At 40.3% G+C, this 14,306-nt stretch overlaps 1 protein-coding gene across 1 annotated transcript in view; it reads left to right on the forward strand.

The window, feature by feature from the left end:
- Nucleotides 1–2,217: 2,217 nt before the first annotated feature.
- Nucleotides 2,218–14,306, forward strand: part of LOC139535871 (amyloid protein-binding protein 2-like) — a 31,027-nt gene continuing 18,938 nt past the window's right edge. Inside the window, exons 1-9 of the mRNA XM_071335747.1 lie at nucleotides 2,218–2,596; nucleotides 3,009–3,097; nucleotides 6,692–6,843; nucleotides 6,926–7,049; nucleotides 7,163–7,331; nucleotides 7,435–7,524; nucleotides 7,690–7,757; nucleotides 7,853–7,958; nucleotides 8,529–8,653. Of these exons, the coding sequence (XP_071191848.1) occupies nucleotides 2,459–2,596; nucleotides 3,009–3,097; nucleotides 6,692–6,843; nucleotides 6,926–7,049; nucleotides 7,163–7,331; nucleotides 7,435–7,524; nucleotides 7,690–7,757; nucleotides 7,853–7,958; nucleotides 8,529–8,653 (1,061 nt within the window). The 5' untranslated portion in view covers nucleotides 2,218–2,458. The remainder of the gene's footprint in view (nucleotides 2,597–3,008; nucleotides 3,098–6,691; nucleotides 6,844–6,925; nucleotides 7,050–7,162; nucleotides 7,332–7,434; nucleotides 7,525–7,689; nucleotides 7,758–7,852; nucleotides 7,959–8,528; nucleotides 8,654–14,306) is intronic.

Below are 14,306 nucleotides of genomic sequence, written 5' to 3' on the forward strand. Positions count from 1 at the left end.
ATTTCCCCACCCATTTCATTGTGTAACAAGCCGTCGTATCGGGTTAGTCCACTAGGGGCTTTCCATTGCATTATGTTAGTAATCAATTTAACCTATGTTGTGTGTGTTTATGTATTTCTGTGTGATTATTTAGCTAGTTAGTAAATAAATAATTAAGCCAATTTGTGTATTGCTGAATCATCATTTAGCCTAAGGTTCATGCAGATTTATGAAGTCAACGACGTTCAGATTGAGACTGATATGAAGTAATAATAATTCATAATTGACTTGTATTGATGTAAGAGATATTTATATCTTTAGAGTTTAAGTCAGGAGATATTAACTCATTAAATAACTTTTCCTGTGGTGCCCCAAGATTGCTAATGAGATAATTGTTACATGATTCATTTAATCACGTAATAATTAAACATAGTTAATTGATTTGATAAAATAACAGTCATCACATTAATGGAAGTCAGGTCACGACAAGAGTCAGACAGCCAGGGAAGACCAGTCTACAGAGCTCAGGTGAATTTTGCAGTATAATAAAAATATCAGTGAATGATACAAAGTTACATCTTGAATTAATGGGGAGACCTACAGTAGCTACAGGACAGCAACTTAAGCTTAAAGCTACAGTCTGGAATCTGGGAAATAATAGTAATTTCAATTATTTAACCATTCATTATATTCTTGGATAATATAATGGATAAATGTACAGCAAGGTTATTATTTGTCATGCCTCATTTTAGGGGGATCAGTTTGTGACAGGGGTCTCAGCAGGCTCATGCAGCCAAGGAAGACCAGTCTGTGATCGAGGTGAGGTGAATTTTTACAGATACAACACTTTATTCTCTCTGAGCAGCAAACACTGGACAAGCCAGATACTTTTTTAAGGCAGTCTGACAAACCTCCAAAGTTGATTTCCAAACTGTATCAAGGGTTGATCGAGGCTTTCCCCGATGACACAAAACCTGTAAAACAAAAATGTGAGGAAGACCTGGGAGAAGCTATTGATGATGACTGGATACAGATATGTTTGACATAAATGACTGCAGTTTAAGGCATCAAAAGAGCATACTATATGCCAGTGAAACAGAATTACATGCTTTCAGAAATGTCATTCCTCTGCTGGAGCTGTAAAACACAAAAGGGGACATACTTGCATACGTTATGGTCTTGTGGAGGCTGGCAGAGTTCTGGCAACTAGTATGTTCGTTTATCTCAGCATGTCTACAGATTTTCCCTTCTCCCTGTTTTTGTTTGCTTGGAAATGTTGATACTGGAGACTTATCTGAAGCTGCCAGTTGAGGACTTGTGAGGTGTCTGTTTCTCAAACTAGACACTCTAATGTGTCCTCTTGCTCACTCCTCTTTCTATTCTGGTTAAGGCCAGTTTGCGCTGTTCTTTGTAGGGAGTAGTACGCAGCGTTGTACCAGCTCTTCAGTTTCTTGTCAATTTCTCGCATGGAATAGCCTTAATTTCTCAGAACAAGAATAGATTGACGAGTTTCAGAAGAAAGGTCTTTGTTTCTGGCCATTTTGAGTCTGTAATCGAATCCACAAATGCTGATGCTCCAGGCTAGTCTAGTCTAAGAAGGACATTTTTATTGCTTCTTTAATCAGCACAACAGTTTTCAGCTAACATAATTGCAAAAGGATTTTCTAATGATCAATTAGCCTTATAAATTTATAAACTTGGATTAGCTAACACAACGTGCCATTGGAACACAGGAGTGATGGTTGCTGATAATGGGCCTCTGTACGCCTATGTAGATATTACATAAAAAATCAGCCATTTCCATCTACAATAGTCATTTACAACATTAACAATGTCTATACTGTATTTCTGATCAATTTGATCTTATTTTAATGGACCAAAAATTTAGCTTTTTTTTCAAAAACATGGACATTTCTATGTGACCCCAAACCTTATATATGTATATGTATTATAAGCATATATACAGCCCCTTTCATGCCCCTTTCATGTTTATTTTTTTTTCAGCATATATATATATATACTGTTTTTATAAATCACATAGAAATACTTGTCATTTTATTTGTATTATAACTAGTACGAAATATATCGATAATTGTGCAAAGTTATAATTTTTACCCTAATTATTCATTTACAATGTATGCAGAACGGAATTATTCTGTCCAAAAAACATTTGACCCGGGAGTACTTATTTATTTTTTCCTGCTTCACAGCTGTGTGAGTGTAAACACCAACCGGATGCTTCAAATTTATACATCCGGTGAAACATCTGTTTCTGTCTGATGGGACTGGCTCAGTGCGTATCCTCCTAGGAACATGGCCGATGGTTAGTTAATGCTGGTGCTTAACCCGATGAAAGACTAAAAACTGTTTTGCTACATGCGAAGGTACAAGAAAAAGGAGTTCAAACTTGGCAAGGTGGTTAGCTAGCTAGCTACGGTAGATCGAGAGGGTGTTGCTTGCTGGAGAAAAGGAAAACAACATGGCGGCATTGGAGCTCGAATGGATCCCAGAGACGCTGTACAACACTGCTATATCAGCAGTGGTGGACAATTACAGTCGATCGCGAAGGGATATTCGTTGCATCCCTGAGAATATTCAATTTGATGTGTATTACAAGGTACGTTCATAGTCTAGTTTGCTAACTATATAACGTGATGTTCGCGAGATGTGACTCGTTTTAGCTAACCTTAGCTATCAAACGCTTTGCAAAGAAAATCAACTGATTACTTGCTATCCTGCTATTTAGCAAGCTTAACCATAAACCAAAGACTAATAGCCATCTGACGACAAAAATTGTTTGTTAACATGTCTTAAAAGTGCATTTCTTGCTGAAGTCCTAAATAGTAGCACATGTGTTCATGATTTTAATTGGGGGTGTCTCTAACCATCTTATGTTTGTGATCTGTGAAAACATTGTGTTTTGGACAGTAGTTAGTGGGATCTCACACTCATATTCTGCATGTTGATAATCATTCTCTGACACTCCTGTCCTTTTTTTGCTTTCATAACCTGTTTTCATGTTTCCCCAGCTGTACCAGCAGGGTCGGCTGTGCCAGCTGGGGGGAGAGTTTTGTGAGCTGGAGGTGTTTGCCAAAGTTCTACGGGCATCTGATAAAAGGTACTTGTTTGGTTCTGTATAGGTCGTTATCAATCAAATGTCACAATATGGTGCAGAGCATTCCATTTGGCTGCTGGGGGGCATGGCTCTGCTAAAACCATTGACAACTGCGTGATGTTTAAGGAATTGATAAATACATGTTATAACTAGGTCTATTTGGTTTCAATATAATCAACTCTTGAATAGCATAGATAGATCTATGAATTTAATTTGATTCCACATTTAGCTCTATTAGAGTTATACAGCAAGTAACAGCATGCTTTTCATGATCAGTAAACATCAATTGATCATGTCATTTCAGATATGTGAGGGTAACTTATCCATTTGGCATGTAACTAGCTAAGCAAATTTATGTCATTTATCATTTAGCTTGCTTCATCAGAGATTAGGCTTTTGGAAAGAGCCTGACATCGGCAAGTCCTGGTAATGTTGTCATTAATTGTTGTCAGTAATGATCTGTTATTAGCTAGCTAGCCAATTTGCAAACTGACGTGGTCCATCAGTCATGCCTGTCAGCAGCAATCGGGATTAAACACTCTTGAAAACAATGTTGAAAAGGGGATAATGTTAACTTCAATAGGTAGTCCTGCTTGTTGCCTTTGGAGTTCAGAGTGGACCAACTTAAACTCAATCATATGTTTGACATCTTAAATGATCGTGCCCCAAGTTATATGAAAAAAACACATTGATATGGTCTATAACCAGCACAGTTACAATACCAGAACTAGTGTTATGTCTTGTAAAATCACAAGAGTTAACAGTACTGCTAGGAGCACTTTTTTTCTCTACAGACATTTGTCTATGGAATAGCCTCCCCTTGGAGATCAAGCAATGAAAAAGTAGAATTGCTTTAAAAAGCAAGCAAAGGTTGTCCAACTAAGAGAAACCACTCCACTGTCTTCTTGTGCCCTTACTGCTGGTCAGGTTTATTTATTTGAAAGAAGGGTATGATTGTTTTTAAGATTAGAAAATGTGTAATGAATATGTTTTGTTTTTTAAGGTTAAGGAAAAGTGCAATGAAAATTGCCACTTTAGGATGTTAATATAAATGATTGTATTCATTGTTTGTTATTTTGGATTGCCTTTTAATAATAATGTGTTAGTTTTTACCATCGAGGACCACTTTGGAAACAAGTTTTTTGATTCTTACTTTTAAGTGCTATCCTTTGGGTCCACATTGTAAATGTTTCTGTGTTTCTCTCTAACTCAAATAAATTAAATTCACTCAAATATCCAATTAATGTTGGCCAATATTGAACGATATTGTGAGGCTACCCACACATATCTGAAATTACATGATCAAATTATGTTTACTGAAAAGCATGCAGTTAATTGCTGTATAACTCTGATAGATCTAAATGTGCGCAATTGTGTTGCATGGTATAATCAGACATTTGTCGTTCGGACTATGCTCATCAAGAGTTGTTGATATTATAACAAAATAGTTAACATTTTATTTAACGATCCCTTGAAAACTGCAGGCAGTTGTCAATGGTTTTAGCAGAGCTGGGGATCTCCTTGCCCCCCTGAAGGCAAATCAAAATCTCTGCACCTAATTGTGCTGTTTTATTGATAATGACCTATAGAGTGGTGAGGAGGAGGAGTCTACCGTGTCCACCATTAATTTTCTGTATTCAGGGTTCACTCGAACATCGTTTTAAGCTTTGTTTTACTATTGACAGTTAGAGCTGATTTTAGGATTGTATATTCACTCTCTGAATTGTTTAATCAAACTTTTCAAGTCAGCTCCTGATATCAGGGCATATAAACTTAAATATGTCCAGTTTTCGTCCTCATTGCCAAACTTCATAAATACTGCACCCCCAACTTCAAAACTCCTTTGCTAGTTATACAATCATGTACCTAAGAAATATTCTTGAAATAAATGTAAAAATTATTTATTGTTTTGTTGAATAGTCATGACTGGTTATCATTGCTACTTAACGCGGATCCAAGTTCAGTTTTGAGATCCATTGGCATAGGGTTAGCTGGATGTTTCTAACTGGTCTTGGAACTGTGACAACGGGCATCCTCTCCCCGCTTAGCTCGATGGGATATGTAGGGATTTTGTCAACACAGCCACATATGTACACAGTCTTGTACCCTTATTTTTTTTTATACTTGATTTAAATCAGACTTTATTAATATAATGAGTAATCCAGGAATGTCAAGTTAATTGACACGAGAAAATAGCGACTCTACAGAGCACAATGACTACAATGAATGGATAAATTACTTCTGGACATGAAGGAGCCAAGGAGCTCCTCCTCACCACGCAATAGGAATCTGACCCCATAATTACGTGAAATGAAAGGGATCTGACAAGAGCCTTAAGCCAATGTTGAATGCCCTTGTCACACATTGACAGATGAGCCTTTATGCTGCTGTTCTCATGTACAGTTGAAGTCGGAAGTTTACATTCACTTAGGTTGGATTCATTAAAACTCGTTTTTCAACCACTCCACAAATTTCTTGTTAACAAACTATAGTTTTGGCAAGTTGGTTAGCCATGTACTTTGTGCATGACACAAGTCATTTTTGACTTATAGATGCCACCCGTTAGATAAAATACGGAACGGTTCCGTATTTCACTGAAAGAATAAACGTCTTGTTTTCGAGATGATAGTTTCCCGGATTCGACCATGTTAATGACCTAAGGCTCGTATTTCTGTGTGTTATTATGTTATAACTAAGTCTATGATTTGATAGAGCATTCTGACTGAGCGGTGGTAGGCAGCAGCAGGCACGTAAGCATTCAGTCAAACAGCACTTTCCTGCGTTTTGCCAGAAGCTCTTCGCTGTGCTTCAAGCCTATCAACTCCCGAGATTAGGCTGGTGTAACCGATGTGAAATGGCTAGCTAGTTAGCGGGGTGCGCGATAATAGCGTTTCAAATGTCACTCGCTCTGAGACTTGGAGTAGTTATTCCCCTTGCTTTGCATGGGTAACGCTGCTTCGAGGGTGGCTGTTGTCGTTGTGTTCCTGGTTCGAGCCCAGGTAGGAGCGAGGAGAGGGATGGAAGCTATACTGTTACACTGGCGATACTAAAGTGCCTATAAGAACATCCAATAGTCAAAGGTTAATGAAATACAAATGGTATAAGAGAAATAGTCCTATAATTCCTATAATAACTACAACCTAAAACTTCTTACCTGGGAATATTGACGACTCATGTTAAAAGGAACCACCAGCGGCTTTTTTTTGGTCCTCCAATAATCGGTATCGGCGTTGAAAAATCATAATCGGTCGACCTCTAGTCCAGAGTAGTGATGCTCGTCGGGCGGGCAGGTGAGGGCAGCGATCGGTTGAAGAGCATGCATTTAGTTGTACTAGCATTTAAGAGCAGTTGGAGGCCACGGAAGGAATGTTGAATGGCGTTGAAGCTCGTTTGGAGGTGTCCAAAGAAGAACAGTGTCCAAAGAAGGGCCAGATGTATACAGAATGGTGTCGTCTGCGTAGTGGTGTCGAGATTCAATGTAAGGATTTGTGAAAAACTGAGTTTAAATGTATTTGGCTATGGTGTATGTAAACTTCTGACTTCAACTGTATGTTTGTATCACATCTTTATGCCCTGTCTTTGTATGTGTGCCTGCAGACACCTCCTGCACCACTGCTTCCAGGCCCTGATGGATCATGGGGTGAAAGTCGCCTCCGTCCTGGCCAACTCCTTCAGCCGCCGCTGCTCCTACATTGCAGAGTCTGATGCCCATGTGAAAGTGAAGGCCATTCACTTTGGCTTTGTTTTAGGTAGGCCCCTGCACCCATCAACTTTCCTCACTTTTCTTCAACTTTTGTGTCTGGTTGTACTAATGTTGACCCTGTCCTGTAGGTGGCTTTCTGTCTGACGCAGGCTGGTATGGCGATGCAGAGAATGTGTTTCTGGCGTGTTTGCAGCTGTGCACACTGCATGACGAGGTTCTGCACTGGTACCGTGCTGTGGAGTGCTGTGTCAGGTCAGTTGGTCCCAGAGAGTTAGTATATTCTGTTCTGATTCTAGTTCTATGGCTGGTAACTCCTAGTTTGTATTTGCCCACAAAAGCTTAGTAGACTCAACACTTTCTCTTAGGTTGCTTCATGTCCGGAATGGCAACTGCAAGTACCATCTTGGTGAAGAGACTGTCAAGTTGGCCCAGCTGTACATGGACAAACTGGCCAAACATGGTCATCAGGCCAACAAAGCTGCACTCTATGGAGAGCTGTGTGCTCTGCTCTTTGCTAAGAGCCTTTATGATGAGGTATTTTGCCTTAAAGAGATACTGTATATCAAGTGGTTGTTAGATTTTTTTGGTGTTCTGTTTTTTCATGTAGAAATCATCAACTATATCATGTCTTGTGCAGGCCTACAGGTGGTGCATAGAGGCAATGAAAGAGATCACAGTGGGTTTGCCTGTTAAGGTCGTGGTAGATGTCCTAAGGCAGGCTTCCAAGGTATGAGTGCTCCCTTTTCCTGTGTTAGACTATGAATGGATAAACAAATACTTTTTGAGATGTTCCCCTACAGTCACATGAGCCACTGTAACGCTGTATTGGTAATTTATGCTGCCTCAGACTGTAGTTGGCACTTAGCGTGGTTTCATGTGTTTGGACCTACAGGCCTGTGTAGTAAAGAGGGAGTTCAGGAAGGCAGAGCATCTGATAAAGCATGCTGTTTTCCTGGCACGGTAGGTTAGTTTCACAACACTGTGTGTTGTAAAATGTATAAGCTAGTATTTGTCTGTCTCCTTCACTAATGTCTTGTTTCCTTATTGTTTTGCAGTGAGCATTTTGGACACAAGCATCCCAAATATTCAGACACTCTCCTTGATTATGGGTTTTATTTGCTGAATGTGGATAACATCTGCCAATCAGTTGCAATATACCAGGTGAGAGAGTTGGTCTGAGATGTACAGTTGAAGTCGGAAGTTTACACACACTTAGGTTGGAATTAAAACTCGTTTTTCAACCACTCCACAAATTTCTTGTTTATTAACTATAGTTTTGGCAAGTCGGTTAGGACATCTACTTTGTGCATGACACAAGTCATTTTTCCAACAATTGTTTACAGAGATTATTTCACTTATTGTGGGAAGCTTGTGGAAGACTACCTGAAATGTTTGACCCAAGTTAAACAATTTAAAGGCAATGCTACCAAATACTAATTGAGTGTATGTAAACGTCTGACCCACTGGGAATGTGATGAAAGAAATAAAAGCTGAAATAAATAATTTTCTCTACTATTATTCTGACATTTCACATTCTTAAAATAAAGTGGTGATCCTAACTGACCTAAAACAGGGATTTTTTTATGAGGATTAAATGTCAGGAATTGGGAAAAACTGAGTTTAAATGTATTTAGCTAAGATGTATGCAAACTTCCGACTTCAACTGTAGATAGACAGCAGAGAGGGGAGGTGTGTCAAATGTGTGATATTGAAACTGTGTTAATATTCCAGACGGCTCTAGATATCCGGCAGTCGGTTTTCGGGGGAAAGAATATCCATGTGGCCACAGCACACGAGGACCTGGCATACTCCTCCTATGTGCATCTGTACAGCTCTGGCAAATTTGACAATGCACTGTGAGTAGTCGTTTTGTCACCATTGAGACAATGACTTATCAATGACCCAAGCCCACCTCAGCTAATCCCTACCATTGTGACGCAGTTGTCATAATGCTTCAGCAAATGTACATTACATCAGGGGCGTCAGTAGACACAATATAAGTAACCTAATTGATGTCCCTTTAACTGCCCTGAATGCCTCTACTGATCCTACAGCTATTGCATGCAGTAATCATGTGCCTTTGAACCAGATTTATACTGTTAGCATTGAGCCGGTGAGCCCTAGGAGGAAGTCCACTGTGAGCAGCTCACCCTGCACTAACACAAAGAACATGAGCACGTCTACTGCTGCTAAGCTTCCCAATAAAGCAAGCAAGCATCCCAGAAGAAAAGTGCTCAAAATAGCCCACGTTTACATATGTAGCTTAGAAAACAAGGTTCATGAAATAAATAATTTGCTCGAAACAGATGACATTCATATTCTGACTATTTCTGAAACTTATTTAGATAATACCTTTGATACAGTTGTAGCAGTACAAGGTTATAACATTTACAGAAAATATAGAAATGCCAATGGTGGAGGTGTTGCTGTTTATATTCAGAACCACATTCCTGTAAAGATTAGAGAGGATCTCATGTTAAATACTGTTGAAGTAATATGGCTACAGGTTCATCTGCCTCACTTAAAGCCCATTCTAGTGCGAAGCTGCTATAGATCACAGAGTGCAAACAGTCAGTATCTGGATAACGTGTGCTTGATAATGTGCCCACTCATGAAAAAGCTTCAAACTGTAACCAGTGCCTGCAACCAGGTTCAGGTTATCAGTCAACCTACCAGGGTAGTTACAAACAGCACAGGAATGAAATCATCAACATGTATTGATCACATCTTTACTAATGCTGCAGCTATTTGCTTGAAAGCAGTATCCAGATCCATCGGATGTAGTGATCACAATATTGTACCCATATCTACGAAAACCAAAGTTCCAAAGGCTGGGCCTAATATAGTGTATAAGAGGTCATACAAGAAGTGTTGTAGTGATTCCTATGTTATTGATGTAAAGAAGATGTTGGTCCGTGGTGTGTAATGAGGAGAAAACAGACAATGCACTTGACATATTTATGAACTTGCTTATTCCAGTTACTAATAAGCATGCACCCATAAAGAAAATGACTGTGAAAACTGTTAAATCCCTGTGGATTGATTAGGAATGGAAAAATTGTATGGTTGAGAGGGATGAGGCAAAAGGAATGGCAAATAAGTCTGGCTGTACAACCGATTGGCAAACTTATTGCAAATTGAGAAATCATGTGACTAAACTGAATAAAAAGAAACTACACTATGAAACAAAGATAAATTAAATAAAGAATGATAGTAAAAAGCTTTGGAGCACCAAGGATTCGCACGTTTTTTTCTCCCAATATTTGCCTAAAATGACATGCCCAAATCTAACTGCCTGTAACTCAGGACCTGAAGCAAGCATATGCATATTCTTGATACCATTTGAAAGGAAACACGTTTAAGTTTGGGGAAATGTGAAATGAATGTAGGAGAATATAACAAATTAGATCTGGTAAAAGATAAGACAAATACAAACATGTTTTTTTGTTAATTTTCAGCCCAGGCACAATTTAGGTTTTGGCCACTAGATGTCAGCAGTGTATGTGCAAAGTTTTAGACTGATCAAATGAACCATTTAATTTCAGTTCCAAATTTTGTATCAAGACTGCCTAATTGGTTTATTAATACATTTTCAAGTTCATAACTGTGCACTCTCCTCAAACAATAGCATGGTATTCTTTCACTGTAATAGCTACTGTAAATCGGACAGTGCAGTTAGATTATCAAGAATGTAAGCTTTCTGCTGATATCAGATATGTCTATGTCCTGGGAAATGTTCTTGTTACTTACAACCTCATGCTTATCGCATTAGCCTACGTTAGCTCAACCGTCCCGAGGTCGGGATACCGATCCTGTAGAGGTTTTAAATGACATTTTGGGGGAAAGGGCCTCCATCATTCTTTGAATAAGATGGCTCATTCATCACAAAACCATCTGATATTGCCAACTACTTTAATGTTGAAAAGATGGCGCCGGAGAAGAAGTCTGACGTTTTACGTGTTCCTATCCAATTGTGTTTTTTGTTTGTTTCTTTGTGTTTAACTTATTTTGTACATAATGTTGCTGCTACTGTCTCTGATGACCGAAAATAACTTCTGGAAACCAGAACTGCGATTACTCACCACGAACTGGCAGAATCCTTTATTTCCTTTAAATAACCCGACGTGAATGACATACTGCTTTCCCGGGAACAGGCCCAGATCCCCGTCATTTGCGTGAAGAGAAGGCAGAGAAAAAGGGGCCAGAGGGCGGCCTGCCTTCTGAGAATTCGTAGACGATCGAATAAACTCCCACTGCCTTCCATTCTGCTAGCAAACGTGCAATCTTTGGGAAAATAAAATCGATGACCTATGCGGAAGATTAAACTATCAACGGGACATTCAAAACTGTAATATCTTATTCTTCACGGAGTCGTGGCTGAACGACGACATTATCAACATACAGCTGGCTGGTTATACGCTGTATCGGCAGGATAGAACAGCGGCGTCTGATAAGACCAGGGGTGGCGGACTATGTATTTTTGTAAATAACAGCTGGTGCACAATATCTAAGGAGTCTCAAGGTTTTGCTCGCCTGAGTTAGTGTGGTCTACAGCTTATCATGAGATACTCTATCTACAGTGGTTGCTCCACTAAAAGTTTTGCAATTATGCTGTGGGATTTAGAGGTAATTTGTGGTTTAGTACGGTACCCTGCGTCACCACTTCATTGCTCCAGACCAGCGCAAGGGGGAGTTAGAGCACTGATTAGGCTTTTGGGTCCTACTGTGTAACAAACTGACAATGAATGGGTGACATAAACCTAAATAGAAACTGATAATTGTGCACTTTTTTTTTTAAACGTCATTATTACTTACTAAAACTGTTACACTAAGGTTTTTATTGTGTTAGGAATATTTTGCTCTTACTGTAGTACTGTAGCCCACTTCCGACCGGTCATGTTGTACTGCTCCTGAGTGGTGCAATGTTCTGTGTTGCTACAGATGCTGGTTCGATACACGTGCCGGCCTCGACTGGGAGACTCATGAGATGACTGTAGGTTTTTAGTTTCTCTCCCTCTAAAAACAGAAATAATATTAAATAACAAACTGGCTTTATTTACAAATTAGTAACAATGTCTCACCCCATGTTCAAGAATGGCCTTTTCTCACTCATTTTATGTTATTTGAAAACAAAATATAATTTTTTAAACAACGCGATTTATTATTATTAATTTAGAATTATATTAAATCTCCTTGGATATTCTCACAGATATATTATTAACCCTGTTATTAGCAGGACTATATACACTGCTAAAATAAAATAAGGGAACACTAAAATACTAAAATACTCGTACTTTAATCCAAGATGGCATAGCAGTCAGACGTCATTTTGTCCTCGTATTGTCGTGTCCTGTATATATATATATATTTACACCTTTCTTCGCATATCTTTTATATATTTTATTATCCAAGAACTCAACTACAAAAAGCTTTCCTGCAACCCGCCTCACCAATTACAAAAGAAAAAGTATTATTTACCTCAAATCTGAAAATCCACAATAGAAGCTAGCCAGAAGCTACCCAGAAGTTAGCCGGTTTACTGGCTAACGTTAGTATTTCAGCTAACCACGTTTTGTGGTCATCAGCTATTCCTTTAGCTCGATAATCTATCGGCACTTTTGCACAACGCGACTCAGAGCAGAACATACCGGACCTATTTTTCTCAATATCCCCGGATTTCAACCGCAAGCTCTGGACATTTACACCTTGATTTCGCAGCTAGCTAGCTGCAAACCGTGTGTCTATTGGCTTACGTTGATCCCGGAGCAAACTTAAATTATTCCGGAGCTAGCCAGCTGAAGAGCTCCATCAGCCATTCCTGGGCAACAATCACTTATCCGGACCCGTTTTACTACAAATGCGGAGCCCCACCGGGCCTTCACGACTGACTACCGACGTTATCTGCCCGAGGGAGTTATCCAACTGGCACCTCCGTCGCGACGTTACCTGAACGCTCATTTGGGGCCCGCTAATCGTTAGCTGTCTTATCGGCTGCTATCTGAATAAGTATATCGGACAATTTTTCTTGGGTCACTATAACTATATCTATTTTGCCAATTGGATTGATCCCCTCTACCACACGGAACCCCACTAATCTACCGACGGAAACGCACGAGGTGACTAAAAATAGACCTCCATCCTATGCTATCTTGCTACCGATAGCCAGCTACCCGGCCAGCTGTCTGGATCGCCGTGACCCCAACCAACCTCTACTCACTGGACCCTTATGATCACTCGATTAAGCATGCCTCTCCTTAATGTCAATATGCCTTGTCCATTGCTGTTCTAGTTAGTGTTTATTGGCTTATTTCACTGTAGAGCCTCTAGCCCTGCTCACTATACCATATCCAACCTTTCAGTTCCACCACCCACATATGCGATGACATCACCTGGTTTCAATGATGTTTCTAGAGACAATATCTCTCTCATCATCACTCAATACCTAGGTTTACCTCCACTGTATTCACATCCTACCATACCTTTGTCTGTACATTATTCCTTGAAGCTATTTTATCGCCCCCAGAAACTTCCTTTTACTCTCTGTTCTAGACGTTCTAGACGACCAATTCTCATAGCTTTTAGCCGTACCCTTATCCTACTCCTCCTCTGTTCCTCTGGTGATGTAGAGGTGAATCCAGGCCCTGCAGTACCTAGCTCCACTCCTATTCCCCAGGCGCTCTCTTTTTTTTTTTTTTTTTTTTTAAATTTTTATCCCCTTTTCTCCCCAATTTTCGTGGTATCCAATCGCTAGTAATTACTATCTTGTCTCATCGCTACAACTCCCGTACGGGCTCGGGAGAGACGAAGGTCGAAAGCCATGCGTCCTCCGAAGCACAACCCAACCAAGCCGCACTGCTTCTTAACACAGCGCGCCTCCAACCCGGAAGCCAGCCGCACCAATGTGTCGGAGGAAACACCGTGCACCCGCCCCCCTCAGTTAGCGCGCACTGCGCCCGGCCCGCCACAGGAGTCGCTGGAGCGCGATGAGACAAGGATATCCCTACCGGCCAAACCCTCCCTAACCCGGACGACGCTAAGCCAATTGTGCGTCGCCCCACGGACCTCCCGGTCGCGGCCGGCTGCGACAGAGCCTGGGCGCGAACCCAGACTCTGGTGGCGCAGCATAGCACTGCGATGCAGTGCTCTAGACCACTGCGCCACCCGGGAGGCCACAGGCGCTCTCTTTTGATGACTTCTGTAACCATAATAGCCTTGGTTTCATGCATGTTAACATTAGAAGCCTCCTCCCTAAGTTTGTTTTGTTCACTGCTTTAGCACACTCTGCCAACCCGGATGTTTTAGCCGTGTCTGAATCCTGGCTTAGGAAGACCACCAAAAATTCTGACATTTTCATCCCTAACTACAAGATTTTCAGACAAGATAGAACGGCCAAAGGGGGCGGTGTTGCAATCTACTGCAAAGATTGCCTGCAGAGTTCTGTTTTACTATCCAGGTCTGTTCCTAAACAATTTGAACTTCTACTTTTAAAAATCCACCTCTCTAAAAACA

This window comes from Salvelinus alpinus, chromosome 1 (assembly GCF_045679555.1).
Source record: "Salvelinus alpinus chromosome 1, SLU_Salpinus.1, whole genome shotgun sequence".
Taxonomy (NCBI): domain Eukaryota; kingdom Metazoa; phylum Chordata; class Actinopteri; order Salmoniformes; family Salmonidae; genus Salvelinus; species Salvelinus alpinus.